We start from the raw sequence: 17,795 nt of genomic DNA, 5'->3' as shown, positions 1-17,795 counted from the left end.
AGTTGGGAATAAAATGGTGGATTATTTTTATGCAAATCTATAAAGAGATGTGCTACTAATCTCTCAACTTCTGGGCCAATTATAAACACTTGCATTACAGACAGTAAGGCTGACCATTAAGCTTTGTGGTGTTCAGGTGGTCTCGAAAATCTTCAGATAGTTTTTATTAGGAGAAAGTGGTACTCTGCACTAAAGACCATGCATATTTGTATACTTCCCATGATTATGTTGCTTTAAGACTTTATGTTCCTATTGTTTTCATGACCTTGGTCTTTAGTCTGCTAATGGACACTAGATTCAGAAACATTAAAACCATTCTTTCTGTCACTATGCTCCCTACCATGATGATAAATAGACTAAGCCCCTTAAACTACAAGCAAGCCTCCAGTTAAATACGCTCCCTTTTTAAAGTTGTCTCGGTAATTGTGATTTTTCATAGAACAGTGACTAAATATCATGGTTCCTAACTAAGACAGTTCCCAATCCAGTTTAACAAGTCATTCCAGATTTAACCAATACAAAGGGGAATTCACCACCTTTTCTAGGGTAGAAATTGAATGTGCTTGGATAAAAAATATAAAAGATCATATAGAGAGGCAATGATAAGAAAATGACTTCCAGTTTTTCAGAGCCCTGGACACTTACCGTTGTTTAAATACACACACACACACACACACACACACACACACACACACACACACACCACAATCTGATTATGCTGTGAATCTCTTGTAACTCTTCTATTTTGGGTTCAGCTCTTCTTGATGCTGACATTTCATCTTACCTCTATGAAACAAGAGGAATCCTCATTTACTTGGTGGCTATTGGCAATGTCAAACTGGAGCACTAACCCTGTTGACCAGCTTGGAGAATCCTCACAAGAGCTAAAAGTAAGTCTACAATATGACTTAACTGTACCTCTTCATGGCTTTTCCCAAAGGACTCTACATCCTACTCAAAAGATAGCTGCTCAGTTATGTTCATTGTCTCTCTATTATCAATAGATAGGAAATAAAAGCAGCATACATGTCCTTCCACTGAGGAATGGATTATGAAAATGTTGTACACATACACAAGGACATATTATAGCTAAAAAAATGAATCATGAGATTTGTGGGTAAATAGACAGCAGTATGATATACTACCCTAAAAGGGGTAACCTACACCCAGAAAGATAAACATTCATGTGCTCTCTTATTTATGAACCCTACCTCTAAATCTTTAAATATTACTGTATAATACAGAGTAACCACAGAAACCATGAATATAGAAAAGGATCATGTGGAAGGTGTACAGAAAATATATTGTGTATTTTATGGATTCATTGCCTTTCAATAAAAAACATGCAAAGAAACAAAAAAAAAAACACAAAAAACAACTGGGGCCTATAAGAAAGGGTATGAAAGAGGGTAGGAAATCTTGGAGACAGAAGGAGTCTGGGATAGAACCAAGGTGGGATATTAGCCTGGGAATTTGTGAGCAGAAGGATGCATGATACTTACATACAGGTAACCAGTCATGGGGCAGAATGTAGGTTAAAATAAATAGGGTATCTTTAGAGAAGAAACTTGCTATATGGCCAAGGTACTTGTAAATATATTCTGAGTCTGAGTTTTATTTCTAAGAGCATGGGACTGGAAGGAAGAATCAGACCATAAATTTTACAAAACATTCACTCAACTTGGGGTGCCAATATGTTGCAGTAGATATTTAATCTCCATCAGAAGCTTCTACTCCACTGTTGACTATTCAGTTCCTAGATAAAAGACACACAACTTTTACACTTAAACTAAACCTAAATAAACACTAGAGCTGAGCAGATATCCACCCTCTAAGCGATAAGAGTCTACTCCACCTGGGCAGGCAGGTCTTATTCTAATTGGATAACCCTCATGACCATATTATCAAGACTCTTACTCCATGTTGCCTTGTCTTCTCTATCTTCTTGTTCTTCTCCTCATGGTCTCTGCCTCCAGCCTCCAGCCAGGAAACCAAAAAGTCTGCCAGTCTCTCTTTTGCCCAGCCACAGGCTATGGGTATCTGTCCCTAAAACTCAAAGGCCTGGGATCAACCAGGCCTTGTGAGCATTGTAATATTTAGCATTATGATACATAGAGAAAGGCCAAACCTCAACAGAAAGTGTTGCACATACAGCTCTAGAGAAGAGGACAGTGGGACAAAGGTGTTTTCAGTGGAGAATGGGTAAATTTTAAAGTGAAAGGGAACTAATATTGAAGAAGAGAAAATGAAGAGTCACAAATATCATTAATAGACTAAAACTTAATATATGTGTACATAAATTATATACGTGTACACATATAAGAATATAGATTAAATATATTCTATTTTGTATGTTAATGTTCACCTCAAGAACAGAATGAGAAATTTTCTACTGGAACCTTCAGTATCAGGTATGGAAAACCTCTCTTTGTTTATGTAGTTCCGAGTGAGTCTCAGATTGTATAGGCTATTGCTATTCTCTTGGTTGCTCTCAGAAGTCGAAGATAGGACCTCATTGCTGAAGACAGCACACACTCTCAATACAGTTCTTAGAGGAACTGAGCGTAGAACAGACCTAGAAGAGCCAATCTGAAGACTATTTCTCACCATATCTAAGGATGCTAAAAATCCTAAGGCAAAAAAGCATTCAATAGACTTACCCGCCTGTGAAACTATGAACAGAAGTAATGACAAGGACTCCAAGATATCTCTAAGATGACATCAGTGGCAATTTTATCTTGGAGAAATTGATTATCTAATTTGAGTTTAGATCCATACAATACTAGAGAATTTCTTTTTTTTCCCCCGTAGGCAAGATGCTTTCTTTCTTTCTTTTTTTTCCCCCATCTTTATTAACTTGAGTATTTCTTATTTACATTTCGATTGTTATTCCCCTTCCCGGTTTCCGGGCCAACATCCCCTTAAACCCTCTCTCCCCTTCTATATGGGTGTTCCCCTCCCAACCCTCCCCCCATTGCCGCCCTCCCCCCAACAGTCTAGTTCACTGGGGCTTCCGTCTTAGCAGGACCCAGGGCTTCCCCTTCCACTGGTGCTCTTACTAGGATATTCATTGCTACCTATGAGGTCAGAGTCCAGGGTCAGTCCATGTATAGTCTTTCGGTAGTGGCTTAGTCCCTGGAAGATCTGGTTGGTTGGCATTGTTGTTCTTATGGGGTCTCGAGCCCCTTCAAGCTCTTCCAGTTCTTTCTCTGATTCCTTCAACGGGGGTCCTATTCTCAGTTCAGTGGTTTGTTGCTGGCATTCGCCTCTGTATTTGCTGTATTCTGGCTGTGTCTCTCAGGAGAGATCTACATCCGGTTCCTGTCGGTCTGCACTTCGCTGCTTCATCCATCTTATCTAATTGGCTGGCTGTATACGTTTGGGCCACTTTTCTGATGTAAACCTAGTCAATTATCCTGTGACTTGAGGTCTTCAATCTGAGAGAAGAACCTACTACTGGCAGTTTACTAAATGAGTATAATTCCTAACCACATTCTAAATAACTGACTTATCCACAGATATGAATAACTCTCATCCATCATCAAAGAAGACTTCCTTTGTAGCAGGTGGTATCTCTTAGTACCATGCAGAAAACACCTGAACATGGGTTGTCCACCCAAAAATGAAGAATAAGTGATATTATTCTATACTTAGGGATCAGAAAACTTCAAGAAATTAGGTGAGGAAAGACTGTAGGGTTCAAAAAAGATTAAAAGAATAGAATAGCTGTTTCTAGAGTCTTCTATTACGAAGCTGCATACTTGGTATCTCAATATGGATACTTAAACTGGACCATAATAATAACAATAATAGTTTGCACACCATATTGAGTAAGGGAAATACTAGAATGCCCAAGTGTGGAGCTACAAGTAATTACTGACTGCTGCCATAATGAGAATATTTTATTTTCATGAATGTGGCTGCTGATAGGTTATCAAATCCCAAGTGCTCCACTTTAAATACATGTTGTTATGAGCAACACTAAAGAGACTAAGCATATTGTATTTATATGTACACATGCAAGTATATATGTATGTGACAATAATAATTAAAGAGGAACAGGCATGAATACGTCAGAAAGCAAGAAATGAGATAAGAAGTCTATTTAGGAGAAGAATGTTGAATTCCTTTCTAAGTGCTGCTAGTCTACTAATATTGCTACTATTCAAAATTTTTTCCAGTGGGTTCAAAGTTTTGACACAGAGCTCAACATTCTGTTTCTTTTGGTCCATCTTGTATCTTCAGGCTCCTTTTGATAAATGATGTTCCAAGCAACCTTCTCCCTGGTTTCTCCATCTGGACTCAGTGACATCCCCCTAATGTTCCTCTCCGTAAAGAATGCATGACCCTATCATCTTGGTTGACATTCATTCATTGCCTGAAAATCCATAACAAAATGCCATGTCTCATCCTGACCACCTCTCCAATTTCTATGCCTGAGAAGAAGGCTTCAAGTCTTCTTGTGAAGAGCCGAATGCTAACACTATGGCACCTAGTGCTGTGCTTCTTCACTTTCTTTTCTTGCACTGGTCCTAAATTGCATTCCTGGAAGGTAGGAACCGAGAGCTGTTAATCTCTACATCTAAAAAATAATCACCTGTACATAGTAGGAAGCCTTAACAAATATTTGATAAATTTATAAATAAAAGATTAACATATTGAAATTCAGTAAATGCGTCAAGTTGAGTTTTTAGTGTAAAGACTGATGCTCTTAGTAAATTAGATTCCCAGAAGATGAATTTTGAATATATCACATAACTATATTTTTAATTTTGACATTATAGTACAGTTATAGTATTTCCACCTTCCCTCTTCTCCTTTCAAGCCTTCCAATAAACATCTCACTTGTGTTTTGAAATTCATCACCTTTATTTTCATTAATTATTATTATCTTTACATACATATACAAACATATACATATGTGCAAATGTATATACCTATTTATTTCTAAATATAGCCTTTTCAGTATACATAATGTAAATGTTATTTATGCTTTCAGTATTGAATAACCAATTGGTATGCTATTCCCTAGAGAATACCATTTCCCCTACTCTCAGCATTCCTTAGCAGGTCTTTGGATACAGTTGGAGACTCATGAGTTTACCCTATAACTTTGGAAGCTTTATTGTTGTTTTCCTTATTCTGCTCATGTTTGAACAGTCATGTTTGTGAGATTTTATGGGGGAGGCTTCTGACATGCCTAGAAGATACAATCTCAGAAAAGCCTTTCTAACCCATTGGCCCTTAAAATCTTTCTGCCCCTCTTCTGCAACTGACCCTTAGATGTGAAAACATTTTGTAGACATATGCTTTAAGACTCTACTCAGTAGCTCTACATTTTGATTGGATGTGTTTTTCTGTAGTGGCTTCTTCTGTTGCAAAATTAAGTTTTCTTTATATGAGATAAAGACTACACTTATTTGCAAGTGTAAAAACATGTTCATAAATTGTTCTTAGGGTTAGTGCTGGTTTAGTAAAGTAGTGGTTGCAGTTTCCCTACAAATAACCATGACTTCACTAGTACTAAGGAGTTTTTTAGTTTCTAGTAGCTAGCATATTTTTCCTCTTGGTGAGTTCATCTTAACATCCATTAGAAAGTAGTTGGTTACTATCCCAGTATGTGTGCCAGTGCCAGCACTGAACACTTACGGTTATTGTGCCATAATGATTATTGATATGGTTCAGAGGCCCCATAGCTGGGTAGTGCTCTCCCTCCTAAGAAAGTTATCTATCACCTTCTGGTCCCACGAAATCTAGTCCACAAGAGAAGGAATTTCAATTCAGTGTCAGCTCAAGGTCTTTGGGCCCTGTGTGTGAAGTACACGGTGTCTCCATCAATAGAAACTTACTTTCCACTTCTGTAGGGCAACTATGAGTAAAAGCAGTAAGATGTATGTCTTTAAAAAGTTTATTTAATTTATAAATGTATTTTTATAAATACAATTATGTGTATTATAGTTTTAAAAATAGTTGATATTATGAATCATTATGATGTTTTCTTTTAAGTTTAAAGGTTGAACTTATCAACAACCCAGTGATTAAACACTTACTAACAAAAGACGTTCGTAGGATACAATATCATCTGGCCTTCATGATGATTATACATTGAAATAGCTAATTAATTATCTTATAGCAGTCAGCAGAGCTGACCCTAAGCCACAGCCCTCTGTGCCCAGATCCATCTAGGAGAGAACTGACACACCTGAGAGCACAGGTAGGATTACCACTTCTGCTCCCAGGGACCCACCTAGAGCCTACAGGACACAGGAACCGGGGAGCAGTCTGGGACAGGATCCTTCCAGTTTCCCTCTGAGCCTGGAACTGACCTTGAGCCACAAACCTCTGAACCTGGATCCCACCTGGAGAGAAATGGTCTCTCAGAAGTGCTGACACACAGCCTTATAAGAGTGTTGAGCCACTGTCAAAGACAGCAAGAACAGCTAACACCAGAGATAACCAGATGGCAAGAGACAAGTGTAAGTATCTAAGCAACAGACACCAAGGCTACTTTGGCATCTTCAGAACCCAGTTTTTCCAATACAGAATGTCAAGAATACCCCAACACAATGGAAAAGCAAGATTCTGATTTAAAAATCACATCTCATGATGATGGTTGATGGCTTTAAGAAAGACATAAACAACTCCCTTAAAGATATACAGGACAACAGAGAAACAGGCAAAAGACTTTAAAGAGGAAACACAAAAATCCCTTAAATAATTACAGGAAAACATAAACAAACAGGAGAAGAAATTGAACAAAGCTATCTAGGATGGAAAAATAGAAATAGAAACAATAATAAATCACAAAGGGGGACAACCCTGAAGATAGAAAACCTAGGAAAGAGATCAGGATTCATAGATGTAAGCATCAGCAAGAGAATACAAGAGATAGAAGAGGGAATCTCAAGGGCAGAAGATACCACAGAAAAGATTGACACATCAGTATAAGAAACACAAAACTCAAAAAAGATGTTAACCCAAATCACTCAGGAAATCCAGGGCACAGTGAGAAGATCAAACCTAAGGATAACAGATAAAGAAGAGAGCAAATTCTTCCAACTTAAAGGTCCAGTAAATATCTTCAACAAGACTATAGAAGAAAACTTCCCTAACCTTCAGAAAGAAATGGCCATAAGAATACAAGAAGACTACAGAACTCCAAATAGATTGGACCAGAAAAGAAATTTCTCTCTTCACATAATACTCAAAGCACCAAATACACTAAACAAGAGAAAAAAGAATATCAAAAGAAGTAAGGAGGTATAGGTGGATCCTCAGGCAGTTCAATGTCCAACTTTCTGAGGAACCTCCAGACTGATTTCCAGAATGGTTGTACCAGTCTGCGATCCCACCAACAATGGAAGAGTGTTCCTCTTTCTCCACATCCTCACCAGCATTTGCTGTCACCTGAGTTTTTGATCTTAGCCATTCTAACTGGTGTGAAGTGAAATCTCAGGGTTGTTTTGATTTGCATTTCCCTTATGACTAAAGATGTTGCCCAAAAGATGCCCCAACATATAAAAAAGACACGTGCTCCACTATGTTCATAGCAGCCTTATTTATTTAATTTTTTTTATTTTACAAATATTTATTAGAATACTTGGCTATTTTATACTATAATTTTAATACACCTGTATTTATATTTTCAATAAAATGAAAAAGTATTAAAATATAGGTTTTTAATTTTAGTTTTTGGTGACAAAGGTTGAGCCCTGGGATTCTTATATACTGTGTACAGTCTACACTACTGAGCAGGCCCAATACATTTTGGTTGATTTTTTTTTATTAACTTGAGTATTTCTTATATACATTTCGAGTGTTATTCCCTTTCCCCGTTTCCGGGCAAACATCCCCCTCCCCCTCCCCTTTCTTATCAGTGTTCTCCTCCCCATCCTCCCCCCATTGCCACCCTCCCCCCAACAATCTAGTTCACTGGGGGTTCAGTCTTAGCAGGACCCAGGGCTTCCCCTTCCACTGGTGCTCTTACTAGGATATTCATTGCTACCTATGAGGTCAGAGTCCAGGGTCAGTCCATGTATAGTCTTTAGGTAGTGGCTTAGCCCCTGGAAGCTCTGGTTGCTTGGCATTGTTGTTCATAAGGGGTCTCGAGCCCCTTCAAGCTCTTCCAGTTCTTTCTCTGATTCCTTCAACGGGGGTCCTATTCTCAGTTCAGTGGTTTGCTGCTGGCATTCACCTCTGTGTTTGCTGTATTCTGGCTGTGTCTCTCAGGAGAGATCTACATCCGACTCCTGTCGGCCTGCACTTCTTTGCTTCATCCATCTTGTCTAATTGGATGGCTGTATATGTATGGGCCACATGTGGGGCAGGCTCTGAATGGGTGTTCCTTCTGTGTCTGTTTTAATCTTTGCCTCTCTATTCCCTGCCAAGGGTATTCTTGTTCCCCTTTTAAAGAAGGAGTGAAGCATTCACATTTTGATCATACGTCTTGAGTTTCATTTGTTCTAGGCATCTAGGGTAATTCAAGCATTTGGGCTAATAGCCACTTATCAATGAGTGCATACCATGTGTGTTTTTCTGTGATTGGGTTACCTCACTCAGGATGATATTTTCCAGTCCCAACCATTTGCCTATGAATTTCATAAAGTCATTGTTTTTGATAGCTGAGTAATATTCCATTGTGTAGATGGACCACATTTTCTTTATCCATTCTTCTGTTGAAGGGCATCTGGGTTCTTTCCAGCTTCTGGCTATTAGCAGCCTTATTTATAAAAGCCAGAAGCTGGAAAGAACCCAAACCACTGCACTGAGAATAGGACCCCCGTTGAAGGAATCAGAGAAAGAACTGGAAGAGTGTAGAGAGCGGCGCGGTGAAACAAAGATGGCGCCGACATCCAGCCTTGTCTGGATATAAATGACTTACTGCGCATGTGCAGGCTTGTCCCCTTGCTAGGGCTCCCTCTAGTGGTGAACAGCGGTACTGCACATGTGCAGTTTATGCACCAGGTGTAAGTTGACTGTTAATATGCTAATGAGGTGATTCATTCTCCACCAATCCCTGGAGGACAAGTAGTGGGGTGATCCAAGCCCCACCAATCCCTGAGAGATAATTAGCATACTGTTGTCTATATAAGCCGAGCGATTTTGCTGCTCAGGGTCCCTGTTCAGAAGAGCTGTAACACTGAGAAGAGCGTAACACTGAGAAGAGCTGTAACACTAAGAAGAGCTGTAGCACTAAGAAGAGCTGTAACACAGTAAAGGCTTGCTCGCAGAAGAATCCTGTTGCCGCGTGTCGTTCTTGCTGGCAGGACATTGGGCGCGCGACAAGTGGTGCCGAAACCCGGAAACCAACATCGCCGGTGCCAGGGGACCCTTCAGTGTGCTGAAGAGGATTCAGAACTGCGAGAAGGTAAATTAAAAGGTAAGTTTCGAGAGGCATGCCCCTTTTTGGAAGAGAGCATGTCAGAAACGGAGCTGAGTGAGAAATTAGGCTTCCGAGAGGCATGACCCTTTTTGATTTAACAGAGCATGTCAGAAACGGAGCGGAGTGAGAAATTAGGAGCGCGCAAAAAGAAAAAGGTTACTAAAACAAAAGTGAAAGAGATACAAAAGGCGGAAGAAATGCCGCTGGAGGAAAAAATAGGTATGCCCCTGAGGATGAAGTACAAGTCATCCGGAGAGGATACTTTGTATCCATTAAAAGAATTAGAAGCCTTAGAACTGGCTGGCAGTGACTCTGAGCAAGAGTTGTCAGAGTCCGAAGAGGAGGAATTAGAGGAAGAGGCAGCCATATATGAGGAAGAAAGATATGGGCCTAGGTGGAGAGCCACTCTGAAGAAACCTAAAGTTATGGATCCTTTGTGGGCAAGGCTGGTAATTTTGTTTCTTTTTTTCTTTGTGTGGGATAGAGAAGCCACTGACGGCAAGCTTAAGCCCGGACCAAAACCTCTTTGGCAAATGGTCCCTGCCTTCTTAGAGGATAAACGATGTGAGGAAGCCATTAGAGCCGTTAGGACAGGTCAGAGGGTCCTTGCAGAACAACAAGAAAGTATGTCAGAGGGAGAAAAGGTCTCGAAAGAAAAAAAGAAAAGAAAAGGAGATAAAAGGAACAGAGAGAAGGTAGAGATAAAAAATGGGGTCAGTGCAGCTTTTGTTGTGGCTCAAGTTGAGGCTATTGCTAGGTATGTGATTAGGCTCTGGAAGCCTCACAGAGTCATACTGATCAGATTTCATAGAGGTAGACCGCCTGAAAATTTATTCGGGAGAATCAAACAAAAAGATAAACTTGAGTGTGCCTACTTGGATTCCTGGTCTCAAGGAGATTTAGCAAGTGACAAGGTGCTTCTCTTAAAAAAGCAGTTTCAATCAGCCCTTGGAGCCTTGCACCTGTAGCTAAGATATGTGTAGCCACTTCAATTTTGTTTTCTGATTGGTTTTAAATGTATAAATATTCTCTACATGCCTTGGTTATGGACTATTGGCTTTTAAGTTATTGGATATGGTTTAAAAAAATGTAACATTGATAACAGAAAGTTGACATAAAACTGGTAAAATTTAAAATATGCTCATGTTTCTGTTGATACCTGTTCCGGTATTATACACGCTACTCTGATGACTGGTGAAAAAGCTCGTAATGCCATTAGCCATTGCTTAGAGGCATGGGCAGCCTGGGGAAAGCCTGATAGTCTCAAGACAGACAACGGGCCTGCCTACACTGCAAAGTTCTTTCAGGCATTTTGCCAGACAATGCAGGTCGGTCATACTGCAGGCTTACCATACAATCCCCAGGGTCAAGGAATTGTGGAAAGAGTACATCATACCTTAAAAGAGCTTATACAAAAACAAAAAGAGGGAATTGCCAGCGGCCAAACACCAAAAGAACAACTTTCTTTAGCTCTTTTTACTCTAAATTTCTTAATTTTGGATGTGCATGGCCACTCTGCTGCGGATCGCCATGCTGCTACTACACCTATAACTAATGCAGAAGTAAAGTGGAAGGATGTCTTAACTGATGAATGGCATGGCCCAGATCCTGTGATTTCGAGATCTAGGGGAGCGATTTGTGTTTTTCCACAGAATCAAGAAAATCCAATTTGAGTACCTGAGCGTTTGACTCGAAGATTGTCTTCTGCTCTTCCTGAAGATGAGACTATGAACACTACTATTATTACTGGGAATGGTAATACAGGTTAATTCGCTCACCCTGTGGGCTATTGCCAGATCCTGGCCAGTACCCATGCCAGTTCATAGCAATTCTACTGTTTTGAGAATAAGACTGACAAGCATAATCTCTGGCCTTGTTTTCAATGGGTGCTGTCCAATGAGCAAGGGTTATATACATCCCTGACCCCCTTTGCTAGGTTGATGGGAGAGAACTTCGTGCTGTATAATGTTTCAGCTACCAGAAAAAGGTGATACCAGGTTGATCAATATTCAATATAATAACCTCTTGGTAAATAATACTGCCAATAGTACTTCAGTATGTGCTAGATCACCTTTTTTCTGATAAGCACTAATGTAAGCAGTGGTGCTTTAAATTGTAATAGCTCTGATGTAGTCTGCTATTTAGCTGAATGCTGGGATGGCACCAATGACACCGCAGTGATGGTTAAGATTCCCTCCTTTGTGCCAATCCCAGTGGAGGCAAACCTAGATAGCTTTCCTATTCTTAATTTGCTGAGAGCCAAAAGAGATTTTGGAATTAGGGCAGCCATAATTTCAGCCATTGTGCTGTCTGCTGCTGCAGCTACCACAGCTACAATTACTATGACCAATCAAATACAGACGGCTGAGACTGTCAATCAGATTGTAGAAAGAACTGCAGTGGCACTAGAGATACAAGAAGAATTTAATACCCATTTGGCATCTGGCCTTCTATTAGCCAATCAAAGGATAGATTTAGTTCAAGAACAAATTGAAGCACTGTATCATATGACACAGCTGTCTTGTGTTTCCTCCTTTAGAGTTTATGCATTATTCCTTTGCGAGCTAACTTTCCTCAGAATTTTCAACAGAACAAAGAAATCTCGAATTATCTGAAAGGAAACTGGTCCATGAAAGCAGAGCAACTATCAAGACAATTGCTGATGCAGATTGCTGTCCTCAACAGCACTAGGCTGGACCCCATCACAGTTGAAGACTTTATCTCATGGATTACCAATGCTTTCTCCCTTGTTAAGGAGTGGGCGGGCATGTTTGTCCTGGGGAGCTATTGTCCTCCTGGGATGCGGAGTAGGTCTCTGGCTTATTGGCTGTTTAAAAAAGAGAACATGCCAGACACAAAGTGGTTGTTTACCAGGCTATGACCACCATTAAAAAGGGTACTTCTCCCAACATATGGCTGGCCTCTTTGAAAGATCAAGAGTTATCCCTAGATCATTTTTGTCACAGTCATGTGGAGTCATTGTATCCAGGGATGGGCAACTTTCCTCGAACTCGGACCAACCTAAGACACGGGGCCCGGTGGCGATAGGGTAACTCTATGACGGGTAAGGCCGAGTTTGGATGAGAACGACCTAAGACAGGAGCAATGACAAGATTGACATGACACCCAGATCTAGACCAGTCATTTTATTAAACAAAAAAGGGGGAGATGTAGAGAGCGGCACGGCGAAACAAATATGGCGCCAACATCCAGCCTTGTCTGGATATAAACGACTTACTGCGCATGTGCAGGCTTGTCCCCTTGCTAGGGCTCCCTCTAGTGGTGAACAGCGGTACTGCACATGTGCAGTTTATGCACCAGGTGTTAGTTGACTGTTAGTATGCTAATGAGGTGATTCATTCTCTGCCAATCCCTGGAGGACAAGTAGTGGGGTGATCCAAGCCCCACCAATCCCTGAGAGATAATTAGCATACTGTTGTCTATATAAGCCGAGCGATTTTGCTGCTCAGGGTCCCTGTTCAGAAGAGCTGTAACACTGAGAAGAGCGTAACACTGAGAAGAGCTGTAACACTAAGAAGAGCTGTAGCACTAAGAAGAGCTGTAACACAGTAAAGGCTTGCTCACAGAAGAATCCTGTTGCCGCGTGTCGTTCTTGCTGGCAGGACATTGGGCGCGCGACAAGTGGTGCCGAAACCCGGAAACCAACATCGCCGGTGCCAGGGGACCCTTCAGTGTGCTGAAGAGGATTCAGAACTGCGAGAAGGTAAATTAAAAGGTAAGTTTCGAGAGGCATGCCCCTTTTTGGAAGAGAGCATGTCAGAAACGGAGCTGAGTGAGAAATTAGGCTTCCGAGAGGCATGACCCTTTTTGATTTAACAGAGCATGTCAGAAACGGAGCGGAGTGAGAAATTAGGAGCGCGCAAAAAGAAAAAGGTTACTAAAACAAAAGTGAAAGAGATACAAAAGGCGGAAGAAATGCCGCTGGAGGAAAAAATAGGTATGCCCCTGAGGATGAAGTACAAGTCATCCGGAGAGGATACTTTGTATCCATTAAAAGAATTAGAAGCCTTAGAACTGGCTGGCAGTGACTCTGAGCAAGAGTTGTCAGAGTCCGAAGAGGAGGAATTAGAGGAAGAGGCAGCCATATATGAGGAAGAAAGATATGGGCCTAGGTGGAGAGCCACTCTGAAGAAACCTAAAGTTATGGATCCTTTGTGGGCAAGGCTGGTAATTTTGTTTCTTTTTTTCTTTGTGTGGGATAGAGAAGCCACTGACGGCAAGCTTAAGCCCGGACCAAAACCTCTTTGGCAAATGGTCCCTGCCTTCTTAGAGGATAAACGATGTGAGGAAGCCATTAGAGCCGTTAGGACAGGTCAGAGGGTCCTTGCAGAACAACAAGAAAGTATGTCAGAGGGAGAAAAGGTCTCGAAAGAAAAAAAGAAAAGAAAAGGAGATAAAAGGAACAGAGAGAAGGTAGAGATAAAAAATGGGGTCAGTGCAGCTTTTGTTGTGGCTCAAGTTGAGGCTATTGCTAGGTATGTGATTAGGCTCTGGAAGCCTCACAGAGTCATACTGATCAGATTTCATAGAGGTAGACCGCCTGAAAATTTATTCGGGAGAATCAAACAAAAAGATAAACTTGAGTGTGCCTACTTGGATTCCTGGTCTCAAGGAGATTTAGCAAGTGACAAGGTGCTTCTCTTAAAAAAGCAGTTTCAATCAGCCCTTGGAGCCTTGCACCTGTAGCTAAGATATGTGTAGCCACTTCAATTTTGTTTTCTGATTGGTTTTAAATGTATAAATATTCTCTACATGCCTTGGTTATGGACTATTGGCTTTTAAGTTATTGGATATGGTTTAAAAAAATGTAACATTGATAACAGAAAGTTGACATAAAACTGGTAAAATTTAAAATATGCTCATGTTTCTGTTGATACCTGTTCCGGTATTATACACGCTACTCTGATGACTGGTGAAAAAGCTCGTAATGCCATTAGCCATTGCTTAGAGGCATGGGCAGCCTGGGGAAAGCCTGATAGTCTCAAGACAGACAACGGGCCTGCCTACACTGCAAAGTTCTTTCAGGCATTTTGCCAGACAATGCAGGTCGGTCATACTGCAGGCTTACCATACAATCCCCAGGGTCAAGGAATTGTGGAAAGAGTACATCATACCTTAAAAGAGCTTATACAAAAACAAAAAGAGGGAATTGCCAGCGGCCAAACACCAAAAGAACAACTTTCTTTAGCTCTTTTTACTCTAAATTTCTTAATTTTGGATGTGCATGGCCACTCTGCTGCGGATCGCCATGCTGCTACTACACCTATAACTAATGCAGAAGTAAAGTGGAAGGATGTCTTAACTGATGAATGGCATGGCCCAGATCCTGTGATTTCGAGATCTAGGGGAGCGATTTGTGTTTTTCCACAGAATCAAGAAAATCCAATTTGAGTACCTGAGCGTTTGACTCGAAGATTGTCTTCTGCTCTTCCTGAAGATGAGACTATGAACACTACTATTATTACTGGGAATGGTAATACAGGTTAATTCGCTCACCCTGTGGGCTATTGCCAGATCCTGGCCAGTACCCATGCCAGTTCATAGCAATTCTACTGTTTTGAGAATAAGACTGACAAGCATAATCTCTGGCCTTGTTTTCAATGGGTGCTGTCCAATGAGCAAGGGTTATATACATCCCTGACCCCCTTTGCTAGGTTGATGGGAGAGAACTTCGTGCTGTATAATGTTTCAGCTACCAGAAAAAGGTGATACCAGGTTGATCAATATTCAATATAATAACCTCTTGGTAAATAATACTGCCAATAGTACTTCAGTATGTGCTAGATCACCTTTTTTCTGATAAGCACTAATGTAAGCAGTGGTGCTTTAAATTGTAATAGCTCTGATGTAGTCTGCTATTTAGCTGAATGCTGGGATGGCACCAATGACACCGCAGTGATGGTTAAGATTCCCTCCTTTGTGCCAATCCCAGTGGAGGCAAACCTAGATAGCTTTCCTATTCTTAATTTGCTGAGAGCCAAAAGAGATTTTGGAATTAGGGCAGCCATAATTTCAGCCATTGTGCTGTCTGCTGCTGCAGCTACCACAGCTACAATTACTATGACCAATCAAATACAGACGGCTGAGACTGTCAATCAGATTGTAGAAAGAACTGCAGTGGCACTAGAGATACAAGAAGAATTTAATACCCATTTGGCATCTGGCCTTCTATTAGCCAATCAAAGGATAGATTTAGTTCAAGAACAAATTGAAGCACTGTATCATATGACACAGCTGTCTTGTGTTTCCTCCTTTAGAGTTTATGCATTATTCCTTTGCGAGCTAACTTTTCTCAGAATTTTCAACAGAACAAAGAAATCTCGAATTATCTGAAAGGAAACTGGTCCATGAAAGCAGAGCAACTATCAAGACAATTGCTGATGCAGATTGCTGTCCTCAACAGCACTAGGCTGGACCCCATCACAGTTGAAGACTTTATCTCATGGATTACCAATGCTTTCTCCCTTGTTAAGGAGTGGGCGGGCATGTTTGTCCTGGGGAGCTATTGTCCTCCTGGGATGCGGAGTAGGTCTCTGGCTTATTGGCTGTTTAAAAAAGAGAACATGCCAGACACAAAGTGGTTGTTTACCAGGCTATGACCACCATTAAAAAGGGTACTTCTCCCAACATATGGCTGGCCTCTTTGAAAGATCAAGAGTTATCCCTAGATCATTTTTGTCACAGTCATGTGGAGTCATTGTATCCAGGGATGGGCAACTTTCCTCGAACTCGGACCAACCTAAGACACGGGGCCCGGTGGCGATAGGGTAACTCTATGACGGGTAAGGCCGAGTTTGGATGAGAACGACCTAAGACAGGAGCAATGACAAGATTGACATGACACCCAGATCTAGACCAGTCATTTTATTAAACAAAAAAGGGGGAGATGTAGAGAGCGGCACGGCGAAACAAATATGGCGCCAACATCCAGCCTTGTCTGGATATAAACGACTTACTGCGCATGTGCAGGCTTGTCCCCTTGCTAGGGCTCCCTCTAGTGGTGAACAGCGGTACTGCACATGTGCAGTTTATGCACCAGGTGTTAGTTGACTGTTAATATGCTAATGAGGTGATTCATTCTCTGCCAATCCCTGGAGGACAAGTAGTGGGGTGATCCAAGCCCCACCAATCCCTGAGAGATAATTAGCATACTGTTGTCTATATAAGCCGAGCGATTTTGCTGCTCAGGGTCCCTGTTCAGAAGAGCTGTAACACTGAGAAGAGCTGTAACACTGAGAAGAGCTGTAACACTAAGAAGAGCTGTAGCACTAAGAAGAGCTGTAACACAGTAAAGGCTTGCTCGCAGAAGAATCCTGTTGCCGCGTGTCGTTCTTGCTGGCGGGACATTGGGTGCGCGACAAGTGGTGCCGAAACCCGGAAACCAACATCGCCGGTGCCAGGGGACCCTTCAGTGTGCTGAAGAGGATTCAAAACTGCGAGAAGGTAAATTAAAAGGTAAGCTTCGAGAGGCATGCCCCTTTTTGGAAGAGAGCATGTCAGAAACGGAGAACTGGAAGAGCTCGAAGGGGCTCGAGACTCCTTATGAACAACAATGCCAAGAACCAGAGCGTCCAGGGACTAAGCCACTACCTAAAGAGTATACATGGACTGACCCTGGACTCTGACCTCATAGGAAGCAATGAATATCCTAGTAAGAGCACCAGTGGAAGGGGAAGCCCTGGGTCCTGCTAAGACTGAACCCCCAGTGAACTAGATTGTTGGGGGGAGGGCGGCAACGGGGGAGGATGGGGAGGGGAACACCCATAAACAAGGGGAGGGGGAGGGATTAGGGGGAAGTTTGCCTGGAAACCGGGAAGGGGAATAACTGTCGAAATGTAAATAAGAAATACTCAAGTTAATAAAAAAAAAAAGAAAAAAGAAAAAAAAGAAGTAAGGAAAAAAGGTCAAGTAACATATAAAGGCAGACCTATCAGAATTACATCAGACTTCTCACCAGAAACTATAAAGGCTAGAGGACCCTCGGCAGATGTCATAAAGATCCTAAGAGAACACAAATGCCAGCCCAGGCTACTATATTCAGCAAAACTCTTAATTAACATAGATGGAGAAACCAAGATATTCTTGACAAAACCAGATTTATACAATATAGTTCCAAAAATCCAGCCCTATAAAGGATAACAGAAAACTCCAACACAAGGAAAGAAGCTATACCCTACAGAAAGGAAGAAGTTAGTCTAATTTAAACTAACTTAAAAGAAGATAGCTACTCAAACATAATTTCACCTCTAACATCAAAAATATCAGGAAACAACAATCATTGACCCCTAATATCTCTCAATATCAATAGACTCAATTCCCCAATTTAAAAAAAGCAGATTAACAGAATGGACATGTAAACAGACTGAGTATTTTGCTGCATACAGGAAACACA

The 17,795-nt window shown here is 41.2% G+C and overlaps 1 protein-coding gene across 1 annotated transcript; it reads left to right on the top strand.

Moving 5' to 3' along the window:
* Positions 1–9,022: 9,022 nt before the first annotated feature.
* On the top strand, positions 9,023–17,132 carry LOC134483001 (uncharacterized). Its single transcript, XM_063277687.1, has 2 exons — positions 9,023–9,379; positions 11,035–17,132. Exon 2 carries the CDS (start codon positions 13,226–13,228, stop codon positions 14,087–14,089), a length of 864 nt encoding a protein of 287 aa, XP_063133757.1. The 5' UTR covers positions 9,023–9,379; positions 11,035–13,225; the 3' UTR covers positions 14,090–17,132.
* The last annotated feature ends 663 nt before the right edge of the window (positions 17,133–17,795 follow it).

The sequence above is a fragment of the Rattus norvegicus genome, chromosome 18 (assembly GCF_036323735.1).
Source record: "Rattus norvegicus strain BN/NHsdMcwi chromosome 18, GRCr8, whole genome shotgun sequence".
NCBI classification, from domain to species: domain Eukaryota; kingdom Metazoa; phylum Chordata; class Mammalia; order Rodentia; family Muridae; genus Rattus; species Rattus norvegicus.
Note: the sequence above shows the minus strand (reverse complement) of the source record. Positions and strands in the feature narration are given on the sequence as shown.

Coding starts and splice junctions, on each gene's coding strand:
- LOC134483001 (XM_063277687.1), top strand. CDS start 13,226: ATGTCAGAAACGGAGCGGAGTGAGAAATTAGGAGCGCGCAAAAAGAAA.